Source organism: Gambusia affinis, linkage group LG03 (assembly GCF_019740435.1).
Source record: "Gambusia affinis linkage group LG03, SWU_Gaff_1.0, whole genome shotgun sequence".
Taxonomy (NCBI): Eukaryota; Metazoa; Chordata; class Actinopteri; order Cyprinodontiformes; family Poeciliidae; genus Gambusia; species Gambusia affinis.
In genome coordinates this window covers 32,602,634-32,625,466 of record NC_057870.1, presented here as the reverse complement: position 1 = coordinate 32,625,466, position 22,833 = coordinate 32,602,634, and the positions used below count along the sequence as shown (strand labels likewise).

Sequence of the window (22,833 nt, the reverse complement as noted above, 5' to 3'; positions counted from 1 at the left end):
GTTTAAGAACTGTTCGTTATTTCAACCAGAAGAATCCTCTTTTTTCAAAAATGTCAAATATTCCAGTTATTATTGCGACAGACTGGCGACCCGTCCAGGGTGAACCCGCCTCTCGCCCAGAACGCTGGCTGGAGATCGGAACCAGCACCTCCCGACCGCCTGGACGGGTCCAACGGTGGATGGATTCCTGTTGTTATATGGGTTTGGTAACTAACTGATAACTAATAATTAAACTTTAAAATATGAACAAAGTTTATATTACCAGGTATTTTTAGTTTAGATTCCAGTGCAAACATCTTAATATACTTGAAAAAGACAAAACCAAGCCACATAAACGCTTTTCCAATTTGTATTTTTATTTATAAAATTTGCTGCAGAGGACCCATTAATTTAAATCAAATAAGTTTCACTCTTACTTAATTCACCAAAGTTCAGAGTTAATTATTTAAAACCCTACTTAATTAAAGGATTGTCACTTTTTCATTGTTGCATATTTTATTTAAATTTCCCTTAATATTTTGTAAATGTGTTTTTATAAGATTGTAGGATTGTCTTCTTGGATTATTTCACATTTCTTTCGGTAATATTTGGGCGGAGGATTTATATAAACTCTGAGTTTTTGCTTCTTTTTGCTGTGTTATTATTAGTATTTTCTCTTAAAATAAAGTAAACACAGCTTGTTATTAAATAAATAATTCCTTAATGTTAATAAAAAGATTATTTAACTTATAAATTATGACATTTTTCCATCTGTGAAATAATAAAATCAAGGTTGCATGTCGCCAATATATTGTGACAGAAGCACAAACAGCTTATAATTATCCTTTCTAAATTAATGTCTGAAACAAAATAACTTCTTCCACAATGTCCTCCTGAATGATAAAATCTAGAAAACTGACTTTTTCATACGCATGTTTATGAGAACTTCATAGAAAACGTCTGAAGTTCAAAAAGAGGATCACATAAAAGCACTGGAGTGATTAATTTAGTTATTTTAACTTTTAATAGACTGACATTCTATGTATTAACTGACTGCATTGTTTGATCACCAGGATCAATTTAAATGTGTGTAATTGACTTTGGTTCAATTAAATTAACGTTCTCTTGTAAAGTCATACAGCATGTGTTGTGATTTAAATTAACTGAACTTTAAATATACCTTCATTTCTAAAAGACTCACATTAATTCACAGTAATACATTTTCCACTAATGAACAAAAACACTGAAACGTGTTCAAAAGCAGAAAAAAAGCTTTTTTTTATACCATTTAACTTTGGATCAAAGGAACTGAGTCGTGATGAGGAGGAACTGAGGTAACAAACGGTAATCAGAGGAAGTTGTGAAGCTGCATCAAGCTGCCATTTTCTTCCTTTTCTGTACAGAGTCCTGAGAAAACGTCTTCAAACCCCCTTAATCTCTTTCTACTCTGCTTCAAGGAAGCACAATGAGTCATCTTTTAAAAAATAGAAAATAACTCCACTGTTTTCTAGGTTTCTCTTCGGCTGATTTCTACTTCATGTTCAGTCCAGTTCTTCTGACCGCTCATGATAACATACTGCAAATGAGGAGAAATGGACAAGTAGATGACAAACCCTCAGCAGATGAACATAGATATTTACTGTAATAGATATTTGATTATAGAGTTGATCATCCTCCTGTTTTCTGGTTTTCACCTGACAGCTCTTTGGAAACCTTTTGGTGCTGAATCTCTTTTTTTCTTTCTGTCTGCTAAACCTCGTTAGCATTTAATTGTTTTCTAAAAGTGTGTCCTTGTGACAGTCTGCTAGTCACAAAGTGACTAAATAAGCAATTTAAAACTCATTAGGTTGTCATTTAGGTGACAACAGTTGTCAATAGACTCATTTTATGCCTGAATGATTCTCAGGACAAAGTTAAGTAGCTTATAAAAAATTGAAATGAAGTGAAATTATTATCTTCTGCTTGTACTACGCCATCAAACTGCCTGCTGAAGACAACACATTCTGGTAGATATTCTGCTTTATTTAAAGATACATGTAGTTGACCATTGGAAAAACCAAAGTATTGTGTTAAAATCACAAAGTTTAACAGGATCTTCTTCATATGGAGCCACGTGGGGGACGTAGCATGGCTAATTCAATGAAAAGATGATAACACTGTTTCTCTTTCTGAGCCAGTATCAGGCACTCTGCTGCTGCTGCTGCTGCTGCTGCTGCTGCTGCTGCTGCTGCGTCAGATCAGGCTCCAGTGTTGTAAAGAAAAGCCAGGTTCATCTAATATCCTCCCCTGAGTCCTTAATGCTGGTTTTCTCCAGGCTGATGCATGCTGGGATTTTATTTCTGACCCCAGTGTTATCCTTACTTTGGAGCCAGTGGGTCATAATTTTCCCCCTGTCGACGTTCAACACTCCACTTTCTGCAGGATGGTGGAAACATTTACAGTGACGGCGCTGATTGGATCTGAAGATGAATTTGTTGAGCATAGAGCAGACCCGGCTGTATCAGCGCTGGGATTGGCTCCACTGCCTCAGGTCAAAGGTGAGTGTGGAAAGATGCCAAATGATGCAGAGGTTCAATTTAAAATGGCTTCCAGGTGGTGAAACGTGTTAATAAATTATAAAAATACTGTAGACTGAAGAGGTTCGTGTGCAGCTGTAAGGCTGTCACTGTTCTTAACGTTCAGTTAAAACTGCACGATGTAAATTTTATGTTAAAAAACAGTATTTTAAAATATTTGATCAAATGTGATGACAGTCTGCCATTTGTTAAAGTTTAATTTTCTCCACCTCCTTTCTGAGCCATCTGAAGAAATGCACAGTTTCCAACCAAAAACAACCAATCAGAGTCAGGAGGTGGGCCTTAGAGCTGTCAATCACTCTCATCTATGCGCTGCTAAATGTACTAATGGGGTAAAAAGAACTCATTGTTACAGGAAAAGTAATCTGCCAATTATAACCAACGGTGGCTATGCTAACTAGCATTGAGCTCTGCAGGGGAGAAGCTGTGGCATATAGAGCAAAGGGGAAAGGACAGAGCAGCGCGCACACAGGTGTGATTGAATGCAATCTTATTAAAAACTTCCCAAATAAACTTTATAATTTATGCAAGTGTTGGCTATACCTGCAAAAGACTAATTTACTACAATCAGCAGAAGACTGACAGTAGCGCACCATGAGCGCTCTCAAACGTTACGCTGCATTTTCTCGCAGCATTGCAGTTCATGATAACCTGAAGCAGCCGCCTCAAGCTGCGTCCCCATTCGGACGAGAGGCTGGCAACAGTTTTCAGGGGCGGCTGCCAACAAGCCTCCTTCCTGCAGACGCACTCGCAGCGTTTCAGTCAGCAGCAGCTCTCTGCTCTGCCTCACAGTGAACAGTTCATCTCCTCAGAATCGCCTCCAGGTGCTGCTTCTACCTGCTATTTCTCACACAGCTGGTTTTTCCAATATGACTCACGCTGATGTAAAGCAGAGCTGAACTCTTAAGAAATCCCCCTGAATTTGGTAAATTAAAAGATTTCTCTCACTTTTTTGATAACCGGGATTCGACCTCAACAGAGTTGACAGAATGTGTTTTCATCATCAGCTGTCTTTTACTCATGTCTTTCTTCCAACAATGTTCTCCAAGGAGGAAATTATTTCTGCACATGATTAGATCTTGGATGAGATAATTAATTTGACTGAATTTTTTTTATTTCATTATAAATATGAATCAGGGCTCACCATGAGGTACAATTAATACTTTGGTGACCTTTTAGATAAACTTACATTTATTAATTATCACGACACAAGCAGGATATTATATTCAATCTATTCATTTTCACATTTGTGTGGAAAAAATCAGACTTTTGTTTACTGAGTTTAGTTTAAAACAAGCCTGAAAAGCATGTTAAGGTACCAAAATGTGTCTTTTGTATTCCTTGTTCATCTGTGTGATTTTATACTTCTATCATGTTGAGCATAGAGCAGACCCGGCTCTATGTTTTGTTCTACATTTCTGTAGAACAAAACGTTGAAATGCTGTATGCTGTTTGAGTTGCTCCTCAATGAAGGCAGAAGTCCAGGGAAAAGATTTTAAACGTGTTACACAGTTGGGTGAACTCTGGACTGACTTTATATGAACTCAAAAGTGAAGCTTCTGTAAAGAAAATATAATTTTTTACCAAAGTAAGAAGGTAGGAGCCTCCTGTTGGTTAATTGTTTTATGGGTGATTATCTTTCAGCTGGCCTCATGTTATTCAACACCAACTGATGTAATAAGTAGCTTCTCATTCCCTAAATAAACAAGAGGAAAAACATTTTGGTTGTGGAAAAGATGTTGGTCGGTTTAAGAATCAAGCAGAGAAAATATCTAAGGAGATGCAGAAAGTACAAAAACTGGGTTGAACAGTTCTTACACTTATCTGCAAAATAAATTTTGAGAGGCATCACTTTCAAAATGATGAGAAGGAAAACTGGAAGGAAAGTGTGGAAAATCATCTTTTGGGACAAAATGTGGATGGAAAACATAAATGATTCCTGAATGACTGAGACCTTAAACATTCGGTTACGTCTGTCACCATAACTCATTTTGCTAGATGATAAATTATGGCAGTAATAAACGATAATATTGTTGTTTTGAGACTATTGATATTATGGTAGCATAATCATGCAAGGTTATCCTCTCACAGACCAATAAACAAACAACCAAAAACAATAAATAAACAGGAAATAAAAACCATAAATAAAATGGATTAAACAACTTCCTGTTCTGTTTTGTTAATTTGTAGTTGAGCTTGGTGATTTGTTGATGCAGTTTGCACTTCAGGGCCACCGTAGCTTCAATCGATAGTCAGATTTTACAGGATTTAGGTGAAAACTAATGCAACAAGGATGGAAACACAGCGAATAGACGCCACAATCAAAGCTAAAGCTTTTTTTGTGAGACCTTTTTCTTGTTTTTGTCCTGGCGGTATTTGCTGCTTTTATAGCTGAAAATCACAGGTTTTTATTTTTGAAAGTTCAGCAGTGTTCCTCTCACAATCAGCAACACTCCTGCAGGCTTTAGGTGGCAGAGGAGGAGCAGGTTTAACGCCCAAAAACAGCAACACAGCAAAATGCTCAGAGCAGATAAACTCAGAGAAGATTAAAGGTTTGGTGATAAAAACTCACCATCCAACGAAGAGCTTTGTAAGAACGATAGCCAAGAACCATCTCATAAATATCCTGTTTGATTCCCAGATTACATTTTTAAAGATCAGGTTTTCAAACATCAGATGATAATGGAGGTTACTGAGTATTTCAGTTTAGCTTTATGCCAACAGGGCCGTTTCTAGCTTTATGGGGGCCCAGAGCAAGGTGCTGTTTGGGGGCCCCAAGTTTATCAAACTACAATGAAGAGATTCCTAAACCTTCTGATGCTCCGAAACACTTAAAGGACTTCCTTTAAATCAAAGCTAAAATCTGTGTTCTCTTTATAATAATATCTCTTAGTCTGTAGTACAATTTTATTACCTTTTATTATGTCACTGCAACTACTTTATGTTTTCATCACGTAAAGCACTTTGAATTATTACAACCTCACCTTAAAGTTGCTTCAATTAATCTGTTTTTAGAAAAAAACCCCAAAGCATTTCGAATAAAGTCATCTGAGTGAAAACTGCATCAAACCTCGGCTCTGAGGAAGTTTTTAAAAAGTCTGAAGTTCAGCAGCAACTTGGGAATTTTATCAAACAGCAACGATCTAATAAAAAACACGATTAATCTTCCCTTCAGAAGCCCATAGGATCCATAGTTTCTCTTTCAGCTCTGCTTAAAGCCAGGGAGTATTGATCTGACATAACGCTCTGATGCTTCCTAATAGGTTTCAACAGCACCAGCAGACAGTCACTCCTCCTTACATGCATCAGAGGCAAGTTTGATGTCTGTATTTATTCATTCTGGTAGAGAATATTGGTACAGCTACAAAGCTCCAGGTCAAACTCTTGCAAAAGCAGAAGGAAAATTAAAAGATTTACAGTCTGTCTACAGCATCTACGTTCAGCGTGAAATCATTCACTCAGACCTCTGGGTTATTAACAAGAAGTTCAAAACATTAGTGAGTAAATAAGCCTCTCTGTGTAAGCATGCTAAACTGTCCCAAATGATGCATTAGACTTAAACAGGAATGGAAGCAGTAATTTCACCGTTTTAATTAGCTTGTAAATTACCTCCATCGTCTTATCAGCGTATCGTCAGGGCAGACGGCCACGTCTGTCTAACAAACACCTGCAATTTGGACACGCATTCCTGAAGCAAACACCTGCATACATTATGCAAATGAAACGCGGTGAAAACTGAGGAGGTTTTAGAGCAGCTTGGCACACACTGATCCTGACTGGCATCCGAGGAAACCAACGTATACAAACAAACATGACAAACTCCTATTTTAATCAAGACTTCAGCCATTTATGACATTTTTGCGTGACTTTGTTTCAACTGGCAAAACGTATGCTACTGTTCAAATGAGATGGTTTTTCTGTAATTTAGTTGATATTATAGTTAGAGTGAAACTCTACATGCATTCATATCTACATGAATATTATCACATTCATCACGATCGTCTTTCTCCTCTAAAGAATACACCACAATTAAGAGCAATTTAATTCAATTTTATTCAATCTCACTAACTAAAGCATTCATCTTAAACATTAGCTAAAGTGCTATACCAACAGCAAAAGCTAACGCTAGTTTTATTGTTGTTGAGTCTTGCTAACTCCTTTGATGAATTTTCCTGAGTGACCATGATCAGAAACGACATCAGTAGATTGTTTCATTGTTTCCCAAAGCCTTAAAGCAATGCATTCTGGGTGAAGAATAAATGCTGCACCGCATCACAGGTGGGGAACCGGCAGGTTAGTTTATTAGTAGCCCTGGTTGTTTGTTCATATAAGTCAGTGGTTCTCAGTTCCGGTCCTCATGTTTTAGGTGTTTCCTTCTGCCACACACCTGGATTGAATCTTTGGATGATTAACAGGCTCCTGCAGTACTTGGTGGATGCAGAAGATGTCGTGCAATCATTTGACTTAGCTGTTCTGGTGTAAAGGCACATCTAAAACATGCAGAGCAGGGGGGCCTGAAGACTGGAATTGAGAAGCACTGATATAAGTGAAGTATTATTCTGTAAACCTCAAATGTTTTTAGTATACTTGTCATTTGTTCTATAAAGATTCTTGGAAGAAAAGGAGACCACAAAGAGATGAAATGGATCTGGTGTGTTAGCATTCTTCACCAAATTCATAATAAAAGTGTGAACATAAACGTCCAACTACAAGAATTATTAACAATTTATAACCAAAACTTAAAAATAAACATTAAACAAAACAGCCAAGTAAATTAGAGCTCTAGAATATTTCTGGATAGATTAATTTAGGAGAAGCTAAGTGTGCTAAAAGTTAGATCGGCTATTAGCGGATTAGCAGCAGTGTATCCACCACCAAATTAGGTAATATTTTTCTAAATTAGTTTTTCTTGTAAGCAGCGCTGTGCAGTAATAAATGCAGGAAACAAACTCTATGCATCATGCAGAAACTCTGGTCTGCATTTTCTCTTTCTCTGACCTCTCATTCTGAAGACTTTAAATTATTGAAAGGGTCTCTAACAGGAAATGTTGGAGTTTTGAAAGTTTGCAAAACTTTGGTGGCAGTAACTGAGCCATGCCAAGTTCTGCTTTTATAACCAGAAAAATTTCATTCAGATTTTTACATAATATAAAAAATTGTCTGACATGTGGTCTGTTGTGTGTAATGTAGTTCAAATGCAAAGACATTTTCTGAATGTTCAATGAATTTAGAAGTAAACAAAGTCATGAATGATGAACCTAAATTTGAGCAAAGGAAGTTTACTTCCTGTTTCTGTGTAGAAAACAAAAAAGTTTTAGTTTCTTTTTCACTCTTCTGCCACACCTGCATTAAATCTTCACTTTTTTTATACTGGTTTTTTTTTTTTAGAATCATTGTCTCTTAATTTCATTTTCATATAGATTAAAAAAACAGAGCTGATTTTAACAGGATAAGTTTTTCATTTCAACTTCTCTCTAAATCTCAGCAAAAAAAGAGAGAATTACATTTAGGAAAATAACATTTTTATCCTGTAATCTTTGGATTTTTGTGCGCTGTACTTACTGAGGCTGAGTGCAGTCCTGAAGGTTACACATTCGGCGGATCGGCTTCGGCTTCTTGTTAGCCTCACAGTATCCGCGGTGGACCATCTTTGTGTCTCCCTTCTTCCTGCAGCCGTACTTGGTGTACTGAAACCCTGGGAAAGAGGAGACTCTCTTTAACTGCAGATTGCTTGGCAGTGCATCAAAAGTAAGCAATTGATTAAAATACATTTATTAAATGGTTTAAACGGCAGCAACAATCAGCCACAGAGCTCCAGAAGCAGGATCGTGTTGTCAGACATAAATATCTCCACCTCAGCAGGGAAATCTTAGATTTTTATGTATCCAGGCCACAAGGCTTAAAGCTGCAGTTTGCAACTTTTATAAAAAAATATCTAATATATATAACAGATAATCTGTGAAAAGATCGATCTCTTCGCCCTCCTTACTGAGCTGCTACTGCAGCTACAGAACAAATTAATTAACAAGCTGAATTATTTTTGGTTCATTCTGCAGAGCATCAGATACTGAGCAGACAGTGGAGAGAATGAAAAGATCCTTAAACCACAGCAGGTGGAGCGGCTGCACTCAAAAAACAACAGATGGGATCCATCAAGTGATTAAAACGATTGGAGAGCAAAAAATGATTCAAATGAGGCGTCAGATGATTTATAACGACAGACAGACAGACAGACAGACAGACAGACAGACAGACAGTCTTTCTGTAAATCAGGGAAGAGAAAACAAATCCTAAGGAAAGTCTTTAGAACAGGGGAGTCCAAACTTCATGTCATGTGGGCCAAAATCGATAAGTCAATAGAACGTGCAGGGCAAAAATATGTAAAAAAAAAAATACATAAAAATAGAAAGATTAAAATAAAACCAAGCTTTATCATGGATTATGTACTTTATTCATGTATTTTTATGACTTTATACTCAAAATACTAGTTTATTATAACATTAAAAATCTATTCTTTTAATATTTTGCACACATTCTCCTAATATTACGATCCTGTTTTTGTAAAATATGACTTATTTCTTGTAGTTTTATAACCATGCTTGCAACATTATGTGTTTATTATCATAATGCCACTTTATTCTCATAATATAATGACTATTCTCACACGACTATATTTGTAATATTATGACTTCATTCTTGTGAATTTCAGGACTTTGTTTGAAATATTTTGTGTTTCTTATCATGTTGCTACTTTATTCTGTAATATTATGACTTTATTCTTGTAATTTTAGGACTTCATAGTCATAATTTTATATTTTTGTTTCCACTAATACTCCATCATACTTATTCAACTCGTTTAAAGTGCGAGAATTAAACTGGGGTCATAATTTATAGACTGCTGCTTGGTGGAGTGGGTCTTAAAGCAGAAAATGTTAATGTGTGTCAGCGGTCACGTCCCTCTGTGATTGGAGGATAATGTGATGATTTACCTCCAGAGCAGGGCTTCGAGCACGGCGACCAGCTCTTCAGAGCCCACTCGTACGCTTCCTCCTGGATCACGTTGTTGTTGTTGACCGGCACCGAGTCCTCGTGGATGATGTACTTGTACATCAACGTGGATCGTGTCTCGTTGTCCTTCGGTATAATCTACAAACCAGGAAGAGAGTAAAAACAAAAGCCGGCGCGTTACAGCCTGATCCATACAGTAAATCTGCAGTGAGAGACTGGAGCTGTTCAAATAAACTGTGGATAATTTCAATTGGAGGGGAAAATAACAAAGCCAGGATGGTTCATTGTGCAGCCATGCTAAGGTAATTGGCTCGTGATGAGAGGGGTAATTAGAGGAGAGTGAAAGAAGGTTAGAGAAAGCACTGAGACACCAGAAAGTGAAGCAATACTCCCTCTTTACTTGTCTATTTCTGTGTTGTCTTTAATAAAAACACAAGCTATTATCTTCCTTCTGAATTACGTCAGAGCAACTCGGAATAATAACATGGTCACGACTCAATGACTCATTAAAAATGGTTCATGGAAACCTTGTCTCAGAAAAATCTTCAGATTAAATTACACACCTGCCAAACTAAAGGTTCGGGGGCCACATCCGGCCCGTCACAACGTTTTATGGGGCCCTCTAAACTCCAGATGCCTTCAGGTTTTTGTTGTGTTTTGCACTAATGTATGTTTGTGAGATTATTCAAAATTTTCCACAAAAATTAACAAAAACATTGGGTGTAAATGACTGCTAACTCCCACCTGCAGGCTGCAGTATTTCTTACTCTTTACTGCACCTGATGCCAAGTTACAGTCGGTTATCAATATGAGGAGTAACAAAAAGTCACATTTAACAAAAAGTCATACATAAGCGCAAATACTGCAAATTTTTTCAAATCATCAAAAATCTGAAATTTTTATAGCAAAATCACAAAAACAATCATGAAATCCTGGATGTTCATTATTATTTCATTCAAGAAGCACTTGGCAAATGCAGAGACATCTATTTATCCATATTTTATCGGTTTTTATCAGTGCATTCTGGCACAAACAACCTTTCAGAACATTTATGATCTGGATGTTGCCCAGAATGAAAATGATTTTGACTCTCCTGGGTTAGAAGATCAGAACATAATCCTGACCATGAACACCGGCAGCAGAGTCGTTGGAGTCCAACTGGGAACAGGCTCCACTTGGTGCTGAGGATGTGGGCACAGCTTTTGCTTTGGGCTTAGAACAACTGCAAGGCACCAAAACGATTGACATAATGTCATCTCTGTGTGTCAACCTTGTAAAATGTCACAGAAGTGGACTATGTGTGATCTTATTGGTTAAAAACAATATCTGTTTAAAGTGTAAACAGAAGTGGTGATATCTACATCTTAAAGGTGACCAATTATTGGTCCTTGATCAGGTTAGAATCTGTCTATGGTCGATACAAAACGTATTTGTTAAATTTTTTATACAAAATCATTAAACGATGAGACTTTAGGTTGCTCAGTTTTAGGGCCTCTGTCACTTTAAATCCAAATAAGCTGCTGCTGGCCACACCCCCCAAACTCAACTTTTAAATTTTTATGAGAAAATGGCTGCAAATGGATGCATAATTGTACAACTGTACATCTTTGAAATGCAGAACTGGGGACTCCTGCACAACCAACAAGGCTGCAGCAAGTGGTTTCTGAATGGTAAGTCCACAACAAAGCCAGCTGACCAAATGTGCTGGAGCTCAGATTGGGTTGCTAGGTGACAGGGTGAAGCTTCACTGGGGTTGCTAGGTAACAATCAGGACGTTTTTGTAAAGGCTCATTTTCCAGACACCAAAAAACATCTGGGTGGTTTTTGTAAGTGCTTGGACTGTTTTATAAGCAGTTGGACTCAAATGTCAGAACAAAATGGAAATTTATCCCAACAGATCCACTTTAATGTGCTGAAAAAACTTGAAAATTTGTAAAACGTATAATATGGTATTTTTCTAATGTCTTAAATAAAACAATCTACCAACAAAACTAGAACTTTTTAATCAATATTAAGGGATTATTTACTTAAAGAAAGCTCCTATATTCTGTTAAAAAGCCACTTGTCTGTTAGTTTTGTCTAGTTTCAAGTGTTATAAGATATTTGCACTAGAAACTAAACCAAAAATCCTTGGTAGGATTTTGTGTTTTTGCAGTGTAAATCTGACTTTGGGTAAGTAAGGAGACGCTTTTTGACGTTTTAGTGTCATGAATCTGTTTCTGAAGCCTCTGGCCTGCAGCGCCTCACCAGAACCACCACGGGGTCGTGCAGAGGTCCGTCGGTGTGCAGCGTCTCCACGTCTCCCTCCAGGATGTAGTGCCACTCCACTCCCAGGTCAATGAAGCTCCTGGACTTCAGCTCGTCTCCCTTCCCGTTGAGGATGTAGTGTCCTGTTGCCTGGTTCTTGATTGCTGCAATCAGTCATTCGATGGGAGAAATCATGAGACTGGAGAAACGTCCAGAGAACCTCCTCTACCAGCACGACCTCTGCTCTGATTTATTATAAATCTGCCTGAACATTTAAGTCTGAATTAATCACACAATAACACTGATTGCACTTAAATGCATAAGGATATGATAGGGCTTAGATTATTTAAATATCAACATTAATCAGAAATGTTTTAGATACTTTTTCCTCTGGTGCACAAACTAACTTTCTAACACTGAAAAAAATACATTCTAAATTTTACTAAGAAAAAAATTATAAAATGGATAATGACATACAAATTTTGATGTTGTAGCTGGCACTTTAATTTTTATGCACTTGCCAAAATTCACAGTTGTGTGCAGATTTCTACAGAGACAAAAATGTGCTTTCAGTTATTTTTAAACCAGTTGTGAAATATAAAGAAGTTTCTTGTGATAAAACTTCATTATCACTGCAGTCATTGAATGCATGCAAATATATTTGTACACTTAGAATAAGAAAACTGACTTACAAGTAGATTTTATCCATATATTTATAAGGCTAGAAAAATACAAGAAGGGAACAGACAAGAAAAAAAAATCTGAAATTTTTTACGTAAAACTAAACAAAAGTTATTTAACAAAAGTTTGACTTATGGGCTTGAAAAACTAATTGATTGGCCTTATTGACGACTAAATCACTTCCATTAATGAGACTTTAAATGTTGTGACCACCAGACTGAAAACCAGAGACTGATCATCACTTCTGGCATTTTAAGAGGTAAATTTATGAATCGCTTCGATTGACATCTACAGTCGTTACAGACGAGAAATCAATTTGCAGTTTGGATTTTCTTTTGTTTTACTGCAGATGGTGAAAGCAGCTCAGTTTGCTTCAAAACTCAGCTGGTGATTTATTGTCCTTAGAAAACACCTGATGCCTCTAGGAGTCGTTTTTCCAGCAGGATTTAATGAGCACCTGCACAATCATTTATTCTGGAAATCAAAATTCCTTCTGTGGTCGTTAAAACCCCACAGCTGATGTGACCTCTCATTAGTTAGTAGGTGCACCAGAGGAAACCGGCCCACCGGTCCACTGGTCCATTTCCTGATTATTTGTTTAGCGCTCTAATATTTTGTAACATTGACATCGTGACAGGAGATGTGAGTTTTGAGAAAAACAGCAGTCTGAAGAATAAGCAGGCAGTAATCTTTCTCTGAGCGTCATTTTCAGGTAATGACGGCGGATGAAGAGCGTTTACTGATGAAGAGGAGCGGTTCTGATGCTGCGCGGGTCGTTAGATTTCAGACATGAGTGGGTCGGACTCTGTGAAATGTTTTCAGCTGCTGGGTTTGTGTTTTGTTTGGTCCCGTTTCTGTTCTGCAGTATCGATTTTCCCCGCAGCCACAGGGAATAAAAGAAATAAAGGTAATCAGTTGTGAAGCGTTTTTCCTCCATGCTGGCCCGGCAGGCTGCGGGGAGAACCGTCAACAATCCAGGCAAAAACCGTAAACAAGGAAAACAAGGGACAGAGTCAGAATGGACGGATGAAACCAGCGGGGAGAAATCTGATTCCAAAGGTTTTTTATTTAGACTTTTGTTTACTTTTCTTGGTTTTATTTTAAAAAAATATTTTTTTACTAAAATCAGAGGTGTTCAACATGGGGCTCGTGACACAAAGGCGGGTCGTGGAGGTTTGTTAAGAGGGTCGTGACATTTCTGATGAAACATTTTTGTGTGTTTTTATATTAAAATTAGTTCAACATGTAACAAATTGACAGGAGCCATAAAATAAAGTTGGTCAATTTTAGTATTTAAGGCATTATTGTAATGTTTACTTTATTAATGTCTTTTAGAAAACAGAAATGTAATTTGTTTAAAAATTGAAGGAATAATTAAATCACTTCATATTTATCCAGCTATAAATTTATGTATTATAATATATTTATGTATTATTCAGTTTATTAGACCAAAGTATATTATTTAGGTTTATAATTTAAACTGAATGTAATTATTTACACATTTTCAATAAAATAATTAGATTTATTTAATGATGATGAACTTCCTGTGATGCTACATGGATCCATAAATGCTGTGTACTTTGGATTTTTTGTGTTTCAGTAACGTTCTGCATGCTGGATCACTGTCAAAAAGAAGAAACATATCAATAAGATAACTTTCATTTCAGAAGAAAACCCCTTTAACGAACTGTTTTGGCTCGTTTGTGATTCCATTTGCTCAACAGTTTCGCCTCCATTCAGAGTTTTTCTCTTCTTCCAAACGGTGCCAATAGTTTTCCCCGGCGGTTTGCGGCGGCCATGACGGTTCTTCTGTTCTGAAGCCAGGATGTTTCCTGTTGCTCCGCCTGAAAGAAGCGAACCCTTCCCACGACAAAGAGGCAGCAGACAGCCGTGTGTGTGTGTGTGCGTGTGTGTGTGTCGTTCCAGGACCGTTGCTGCTCGTTGTTTGGCGCCGCTGCTGCCTTTACGGACGTGAGAGCGATCCATTCGACGTGCACAAAGGTTCCTCACAGATGCTAGCTTTTGAATTGAGCGCCGATAAGAAGCCGGAGGGCGGCGCTCCTCTCCGCTCCTTACAAATAATTGTTCCAGGTATCTGGAAAGGATTCAGGACGGGTTTCCACCTCAGACCCAAAAACAGGGCAGCAGCGTTTCTGCTAGTTTCTTTAGCTAAAACGTTAATTCTCAGTTAGTTTTGTCTTATTTCTGGTCTCAGATATTTACACTAGAAACTAAAGAAAAACACTGGGTAACATTTGTGTTTTTGCAGTGCAGGGAGGTTGATAATGATAATCAGACCAAACTTTTCCGGGTCAGTTGGGGTTACCATAGTTACGTCCTCTGACCTCTAGAGGCTCTCTGACCAGAATGAGCCGTTTTCTTTTTGTCTCTCGGTTGTTTGCAGGAAAAGCTGCTGATCCAGCTGAAAGCTGAAACTTCAGGGCGTTTTGTTAAAACTTCATCTTTTGTCCCGACTGTGATTCTGGGATGAGATCTTTTTGTTTTGTGAATTATTGAAGATATCTTGTTTTGGATTCTCTGCTGATTTTTCTGTTCTGTGGCCAGAAGTAGAAGAGAACAGAACCTGGCCAAGCAGGCGGTTCAGGTATTAAACTTTTATTTTTACAGACAAAAGCATCGTTTTATTTTCAGTCCTGGGTATTTGTCTCTGCAGCTTTGGCCTTGGAGACTCTACCATCTGTTGCTTCCTTTCTGTTTAAGGCCTGAAGTAAAGTAGTGAAAATAAATTACTTTTATGCTGAGCCGGGTTTTCAGTTTGTTGGTTCCTTGATTTATTTTCTACGTCTCGTGTTGCACCCGGGGCTTCCTCTTCCATTCCAAAGGTTGCAAACAATCACAGCTATTTATTTTTCCTAAATGCAAGAATAATGGAGAGATTATCTGATTTAAAGTCAGACGACGAGAAAATAGATTTAAGAATGTTTTACATAATGCATGCAACTTGTTAAACCCCAAATATACCTGAATATAATGCACACAAAAGTGAATATAGATTATTTATGCCTCCTACCCATTTGTTACACGTTGGATTAACAAGAATGTTAAAATGTATTTAAAGACACAGCTTTGAATTTAGAAAGAAATATAAAAAACATGTTTAATCTGGAAGGGCTGCACAGTGGCGCAGTTGGTAGAGCTGTTGCCTTGCAGCAAGAAGGTCCTGGGTTCGATTCCCTGCCCGGGGTCTTTCTGCATGGAGTTTGCATGTTCTCCCTGTGCATGGTGGGTTCTCTCCGGGTTCTCCGGCTTCCTCCCACAGTCCAAAAACATGACTGTCAGGTTAATTGGTCTCTCTAAATTCTCCCTAGGTGTGAATGGTTGTTTGTCTTGTATGTCTTTGTGTTGCCCTGCGACAGACTGGCGACCTGTCCAGGGTGACCCCGCCTCTCGCCCGGGACGCCGCTGGAGAGGAACCAGCAACCCTCCTGACCCCATTAGGGAAGAAGAGTGTAAAGAAAATGGATGGATGTTTAATCTGAATGTTACAGCGTTCCTGGTGTTACGACCCCCATGATGAACGACTCTGATTTACATAAAAACACACTGAAAAGGTTTTTTAAAATGATTGAATATAAAATCAAAACAAAAAAAAAGAATTATAAGGCAATCGCGTTGTGAGGAGCGTCGCGTTTCAACGTTTCAGCTTCCAGAGATTTGAGAGAGCAAACACAACGTGGAAAGCAACTGAACATAACTTTAACTTTTAACAAAAACTTTTGCGACTCGTTTCATCAGACAGAGGAGAAGAACTTGCATCACAGCTCTAATGAAGCTGTGGAAACTCTCCGCTGATCATTTTGATTTCTCATAATGATTTCTTTGCTCATCTGAACATTAAAACGCGTTGTGGTATTTGCCAGTTCATTTAGCCGGCCAGCTTTCCATGACCTCTCAGCGACCTTTCAGTGTTCAACGTCTTCATTAGAGGTTTTATCACCTAATTAGAGAAATGAAGCGGCTTCACCCCGACTCTTCTGGTGTTTCTGTTAATCTGAGCTTAAATAAAGCCGACTCATCCAACACGTGGCCAGAAATATCTGTGGACTCAAACTCTAAAAACATATTTTTACAAGCGATGGAACCCAAAAGCGACTCTTTAATAGCTTTATGAATAATGAATGAGCAAGTGGATTCTCTCGGGCCGGGAAAATGACAAGAGATAAATTATGCAGAGTTTCTAATCTCTAATTTTAGGAAACATTTTCCAGTTAGAGCTCCAGCGAGGCGTGAGGACGGGCCGAGGCGTCCGGCGGGAAGCCACTTACCCAGGACCTGCGGGCCGGCCTCGTGTTCCTGGATCAGCACGTGTCTAGCTCCAGGAGGAACATGAAACATCTTAAGGTAACCTTCGGAGAGTTCGCAGCAGCAGCAGCAGAAGCGGGAGGTTAGGGAAGACGAGAGGAGACAGAAAAGTTAAGCAGATCTAGAACTAAACTCTATGTTTGCAGCAGCGGACATCAGACTTCTGCAGAAGTTTTCTTTACTCTGGATCTACGCAGCAACGTTTGAAGAAGAGAGAAAGTTAAAGTTGATGTTCCTACAGAAAACGCATTGAAACAGGCCCAACATTGCAAAAACACAAAGTCATACAAAGTACTTTTGATATAGTTTCTAGAGCAAATACCTCAACACACTATAGAGCAGACAAAACTAACTTATAAGAAACTTTTTAGGAAGATAGTGGATGTTGATTTGAGGTTGATGGGAAAGGGCTCAGTCCCCTGGAAGATTATATTACTTATAACTAGGGAAGCACCGATCCAACTTTTTCACTTCCGATACCAAAATCTGTGGTTTAGTATCAGCCGATTAATTAAAAATTAATTTCAGAAATATGCAGCCGTACGTAACAGTTAAAACACCAAAACCTTCACCAGTTTGATCAAATATGTAAAAACAACTTTAACTTGTTCAGTCAGAGCAAATAGAAGAATAACAACCAATAATAAACTGCAACAAACCTTTCAAATGGTTCAGAAAGTGAAATCAGAAATTCAAAATTTAATGTAAAATAAATAAAGTCTTTATTGATCGGGAACAATGTCACAGACACCCAATCCTGACTAATCAGATTCAGATATTGGATTGGTGAATCTCTATTAATAACAAGACATTATTCCAGTGTTACACGTACAATAATCTCCCAGTGGAACCAGAACTTTTTCATCAATTTTAAGGAATTATTGACTTGAAGAGATTAAATCAATGATCAATAAATCACTGTTTCCTGTTTCTTGCTGAAAACCAGCAGTGCACCAATTTTTTCTGGACAATTTACTTTAAAAATCTTTAGAAATCCTGACCTGCTGCTTCTGATTTTAGCGGTTACCTTTTTTCTTTTGTCTAAAATGTTGCTAAATATAGGAAGAAAGTTGCTCACAGGCAACAGTGGGGTGAATTTTGTTAACTGAAAACGTGAAAATATGATTAAAATCAGCTTCACATTTAAGTATCAGCTGATCACAGATCTCTCAAAACTACGGAAATCAGAGTCAATTTCAACTGAAACGTTCCTTATAAGTTAATTTTGTCTTATTTTAAGTGTATTGAGATATTTGCATTAGAAACTAGACCAAAAGACTTTGTGTATTTTTATGTTTTTGTAAAGAAACAGAGTTCATTCCAGCTGTAAATGAACTGCCTCTTCGGGTCGTTTCAATGAGGCAGTTATTCTGCTCTACTTGTGGTTTTCTGCTGCTGATGTCCACCGCTCACAAACCCGCCGCCACTCACCCAGAACATTTCTAGACTCCTCACTTTCATTTAAAAACACATTGCGAGCTCCTTTGGGCAGAGAGAAGGCTCCTCTGGTCTTCCCTTCAGACAGAAACAGATCAGTTAGTCTTTGTGTCTCCGTCTCTCCCAGCAGCAGAACTCTGTGGAGGAAAGTTTCTAATCAGCAAACCAGAAGAATCGACTGACGGGACGGTCCGACGCTGCAGCAGGCGACGCTGCAGCAGGCGACGCTGCAGCGGGCCAGGCTGCAGCAGGCCAGGCTGCAGCAGGCGAGGCTGCAGCGGGCGACGCTGCAGCGGGCGACGCTGCAGCAGGCCAGGCAGCAGCGGTTAGAAATGCAAAACCACAGACAGAGTACAGCAGTAACTGGTTTACTGGAGTAATGGTTTTGAAAATAAGGACTATTTTTACGATGCTTGAATAATTTTAAGACGAAGTATCTCTACTCTAAACTGAGTAAAATTTCTGGATTTTCTGCCCACTGAATGGAAAACAAACTGGAAATCCACCAGACAGACAAACACCTGCAGTTTTTATTAAAGTTTCATGAGTTTTTTATTAAAAGAAACTGATTTGGAAAAAATATATTTTTGTTACTTATATGAATTATTGTCATTTTTGTCCTAAAAATACAAAAATTTTCACTTAACTTTATATTTTGTTCTGTCTGATGATGTAATTTGTAAATATTAAACAATTGATAATTTGATCAGTTACTCAGTACTTGAGTAGATTTTTACCAAATACTTTTTTTACTCTTATTGAGTCATTTTTTCTTTCTTTTTCTTAAGTAAAAATAGTGTTGCACTCTGCTCACAGGAGCGGTGTGTGTTCAGCATTCAAAGCTCCAATCAACTTTTTTCAAAAGAGTTAAAGGATAAATCTGGAGGACGTCAGAGCAGCCGGGAGCCCCTCGGTGGAAAGAAAAGTTTGATTAAAGCTCTGAAAGAAAAGGCTCTAGTCGTAAATTGACCCGGTGGATGTGAATCATCGGGCCAAACCGAGCGCCGGCGCTCCAGTCAGGTTCCACTGAATCACACCGAGAGCCACCAATTACACGCTGGATTACTCCCTGAGGCCGGCGGCTCGGTTCTGAGGGACGTTTCCCCCAACCAAAAAACTGCGTTTGTCTTTTTAAAAGCCACAAACATGACAACGAACAACATCTTCTACCTATAACGAGCCGAAGACAGGAAAACCAAAACAGACACTTAATTAGTCACAGCAGTTTGAGGCTCGATTCTTCTGATTTCTACAGAGTTAGACATCCATCTGCTCTACGGTCCGGGATACTTGCATGGTGAGTTTTCCATCAGTGGGGAGTCATTTTGCTCTCTCTTGCTCAACTGTTTTCCTGGAGGAAAGGTGATTGGTTAAATAAAACACTGCAAAACGAAACCTTACCAAGTGTTTTTGGTCCAGTGCTGATGTCTTAGTTCACTAGAAATACAACCAAACTAAATTATACGGGGTTATTTTACTACCATACGTCGAGAGCGCTAAAAAACTTCTGCTCTCTTCCAAATTTTCTCTGTGCTCTCAAACTTTTCTCCTCGCGCTTAAAATGTCTCTCTGCTCGGATCAAATCTCCACTCAAACTCTGCTGCTCGCTTGCAAGGTCTTATCTGCTGGAACAAAAAGTACCGTTGCCTAGCAACCTCTCAGCCAATAGCATTAAAGAGTTATACGGGGTCCGTTTTCCACACAGGAGGATAATTCACAAGATTTGATCTGAGCAGTGACAAGTTTGGGTGTGAGGAGAAACTTTTTAAAAATGAATTTTAAGGAGTTGTTGACTTAAAACCAGCTCTTACATCTTGCACAAACATTATTAGAGCTCGGTTACTTAAAACACTGTAAAAAGTAATTTTTGTCCTATTTCAAGTAAAACTAGATAAAAACTTGGTAGGATTTTGTGCTTTTACAGTGAAACATTTGCTAAAAACAAAACAAAAAAAACAACTTTAAAGTTTTCACATTGAGGCTCAGAGTGTCGTCAGTGATGAATGGATCTTCATCTGCTGTCAGGAGGAGACAGAAAGCCTCGGGGTGAATCCATTACACTTATTTATTCATTCCCACAGCTAAAACAGAGAAAACTTTTTCTACAAAAACAAAACAAAACACCGTCTTTTCCAGCTTACTGTCGGCTCAGCAGGGAGGCGTTTTCCTCCTTAAGAGACGATCTGGTTACTTTAGCAATGTGTGCAGCTGAATGTATATAAAAAAAAACTAATCACAGAGCTCAAACTAATAAAGCTTAGCCAAGATTTTTAATGAAATTGCAGCTTTGATTAAAAAGATACAACACTTCCTACATAGGCATATTTGCTCCGACTAATTCCTCTAAACGGCTCTTTTATCGACTTTGAATGCAAATTTAGCTCATTTACAAACAATCTGCTGGAAGTTGCTGCAATTTCTACACCTCCATAATCTACTCAGCCTTCCAGTTTCACCATAATGTCCCACATTAATATCCGTCCAGAAAAATCCAACTTCCATCTGTTCAATACTGGGATAGATACACAGTTAAGCATCTTCAATGTCTCATGTACATTATATATAGTTGTTGTAATCATAAGGTAGCCAGAAAATTACTTTTAAAATAACTTCTGATTAGTGTGGTGTGGGTATTTTTGAAGCAGATTCCTCAAAATGAACTCAGGTGATAAATTGCAGGAGTAGGAAGCTCCTCTTTCACTTCTCACAAATTAATCAACAATCTGAAAAGTGTGGCATGCTTTTGTACCAACAATCTATAGAAAAACCTTTAGATGAGCGAAGCCAGACGCAGTGGGACTGAATATAAATGCATGCCACACTTTTCAGATTTTTTGAATGTAAAAAATGTACCAAGCTGTTTCTTCGTTATTTACCATCTTGTTTCTTTTTTTATTTTTGTCTGGTTTTGTTAATCTGTCCTGAATAAACAACCAAAACAGGAAGCATCTGGCTAGCTGTGTGTCAGTCATGCTAGCAGCCGCGTGCCGCTCCAGGTGACCTTACCTGGTTTCTTTGGAGTCCGGGTGAAGGTTCCCTTCACGGTCCGGCAGTGGGAGTTGTCTCCACCACAAACACCACATTTATCCTCCACCTTGTTGGAGCCGATCTCTCTGTCACAGCCGACCTTCTGCACAACCATAAAACACAACAAGGCAACGATTAGCATCCAACCCTTAGCTTCTGGCTAACGAGCGCCGCCGGTGGGTAAGCAGAAGCAGAGAAAACCTTTTTGACTTCTATTTTTGTCTGCAGATTTACTGAGACGAAGTTCAAGCTGCTATTAGTCAATAAAGTCCAGAAGAACTGTTCAAATGAACTGCCAAAAATAACTCTGCTAAGAAGGAAATGTGGCAGAACATTCTCATTTTTACCTTGTTATAAGTGAAATAACTAGTACTTTTTCCATCAATGTTAAGGAGTTATGATTTACATATTGCTGAAAAGTTGTTTGTATGTTAGTTTTGTTTTATTTCAAGCACTGGAAATTAGACCAAAAAGCCTTGAGACCAAAAAGTTGAGTTTAAACTTCCTGCTTCTCCTTTTCAACTCATCTGGAATTTCTGGTCCTAGTTCAGGATTTATTTGAGGAGTTTTTGAGAGGCTAATCTCTGGGTTGTAAAAAAAAAAGAATCTTATTGCTACGGCTATGAATCATTACAGTAAAGAAAGTAAAAGCTAAAATCCTTCCAGCTGCACGGCATCCAAAACCAGAGGGAATGATTGTCTAAAGTGCCTGAACTGAAATGTTTGAACAAAACTCTTCATAAAGAACAGAGTGCTAATGCAGCAGAGCTAATCCAACATGCTTCCACCATGAGCAGTGCGGTTCTGCAGATTATGTCTTTTAAAACCATCAGATTTCCTCTGAACTTGTTCAAGTGTTGATGACAGATAAGATGAATTTGATTAAAGATTTCTGTTCAGGCAGCGTGATGCAGATTCAAACATGACGAAACCTCGTTTTTAAAAAAAACAAAACAAACTCACCACACATTCTCCACGCACGCAGATGCTGTAGGCGTCCTTGTATGAGCACCGCGTCCCATCATGCACCAGCTGCTTCAGGTACGCCACGTCTCCAGTCTCCTTTGACTGGCAGTACAGGTGGCACCGTTTGTTAGCTAGCAGAACAGATCAAAATAAAACACAGCAGCTGCTGAAACTCTGCTTTTGAATCTCTAGTGAAAGATAAAGCAAAAAAGAAAAACACAACATCTAGAGGATCTGGAGTGAATGAACAGCTTCAGTTATTACAGCTGGACACCAGAGATCAGGATGAACTCTGACATAAAGATAGTTATGGAAATCTTCTTTATCTGAAGAACATTTCCAGGATTAAAGAACTAACGTCTCAGCATTAGAGAAATTCACTGAAGCGTTTATCTTTAGTCGCATTGATTACTGTAGCAGCGTCTTAAATAGGTCTGCCTAAAAAAAATCAATCCTCCAACTGCAGCTGATCCAGAACGCTGCTGCTGGCGTTCTGACTAAAACCAGGAGGTCAGAGCACATCACGCAGTTTTAAAGTCCTTAAACTGAGAGAGCAGACTTTAAAATACTATTGGTAGTTTAGAAATCA

The 22,833-nt window shown here is 38.3% G+C and overlaps 1 protein-coding gene across 1 annotated transcript in view; it reads right to left on the bottom strand.

Moving 5' to 3' along the window:
• Nucleotides 1-22,833, bottom strand: part of LOC122828650 (A disintegrin and metalloproteinase with thrombospondin motifs 3-like) — a 56,247-nt gene that overhangs the window by 10,972 nt on the left and 22,442 nt on the right. The window contains exons 7-12 of the mRNA XM_044112404.1: nucleotides 22,242-22,375; nucleotides 21,258-21,381; nucleotides 16,778-16,858; nucleotides 11,811-11,974; nucleotides 9,545-9,701; nucleotides 8,118-8,250 (exon numbers count right to left, since the gene is read on the bottom strand). Coding sequence (XP_043968339.1) covers nucleotides 8,118-8,250; nucleotides 9,545-9,701; nucleotides 11,811-11,974; nucleotides 16,778-16,858; nucleotides 21,258-21,381; nucleotides 22,242-22,375 — 793 coding nt within the window. The remainder of the gene's footprint in view (nucleotides 1-8,117; nucleotides 8,251-9,544; nucleotides 9,702-11,810; nucleotides 11,975-16,777; nucleotides 16,859-21,257; nucleotides 21,382-22,241; nucleotides 22,376-22,833) is intronic.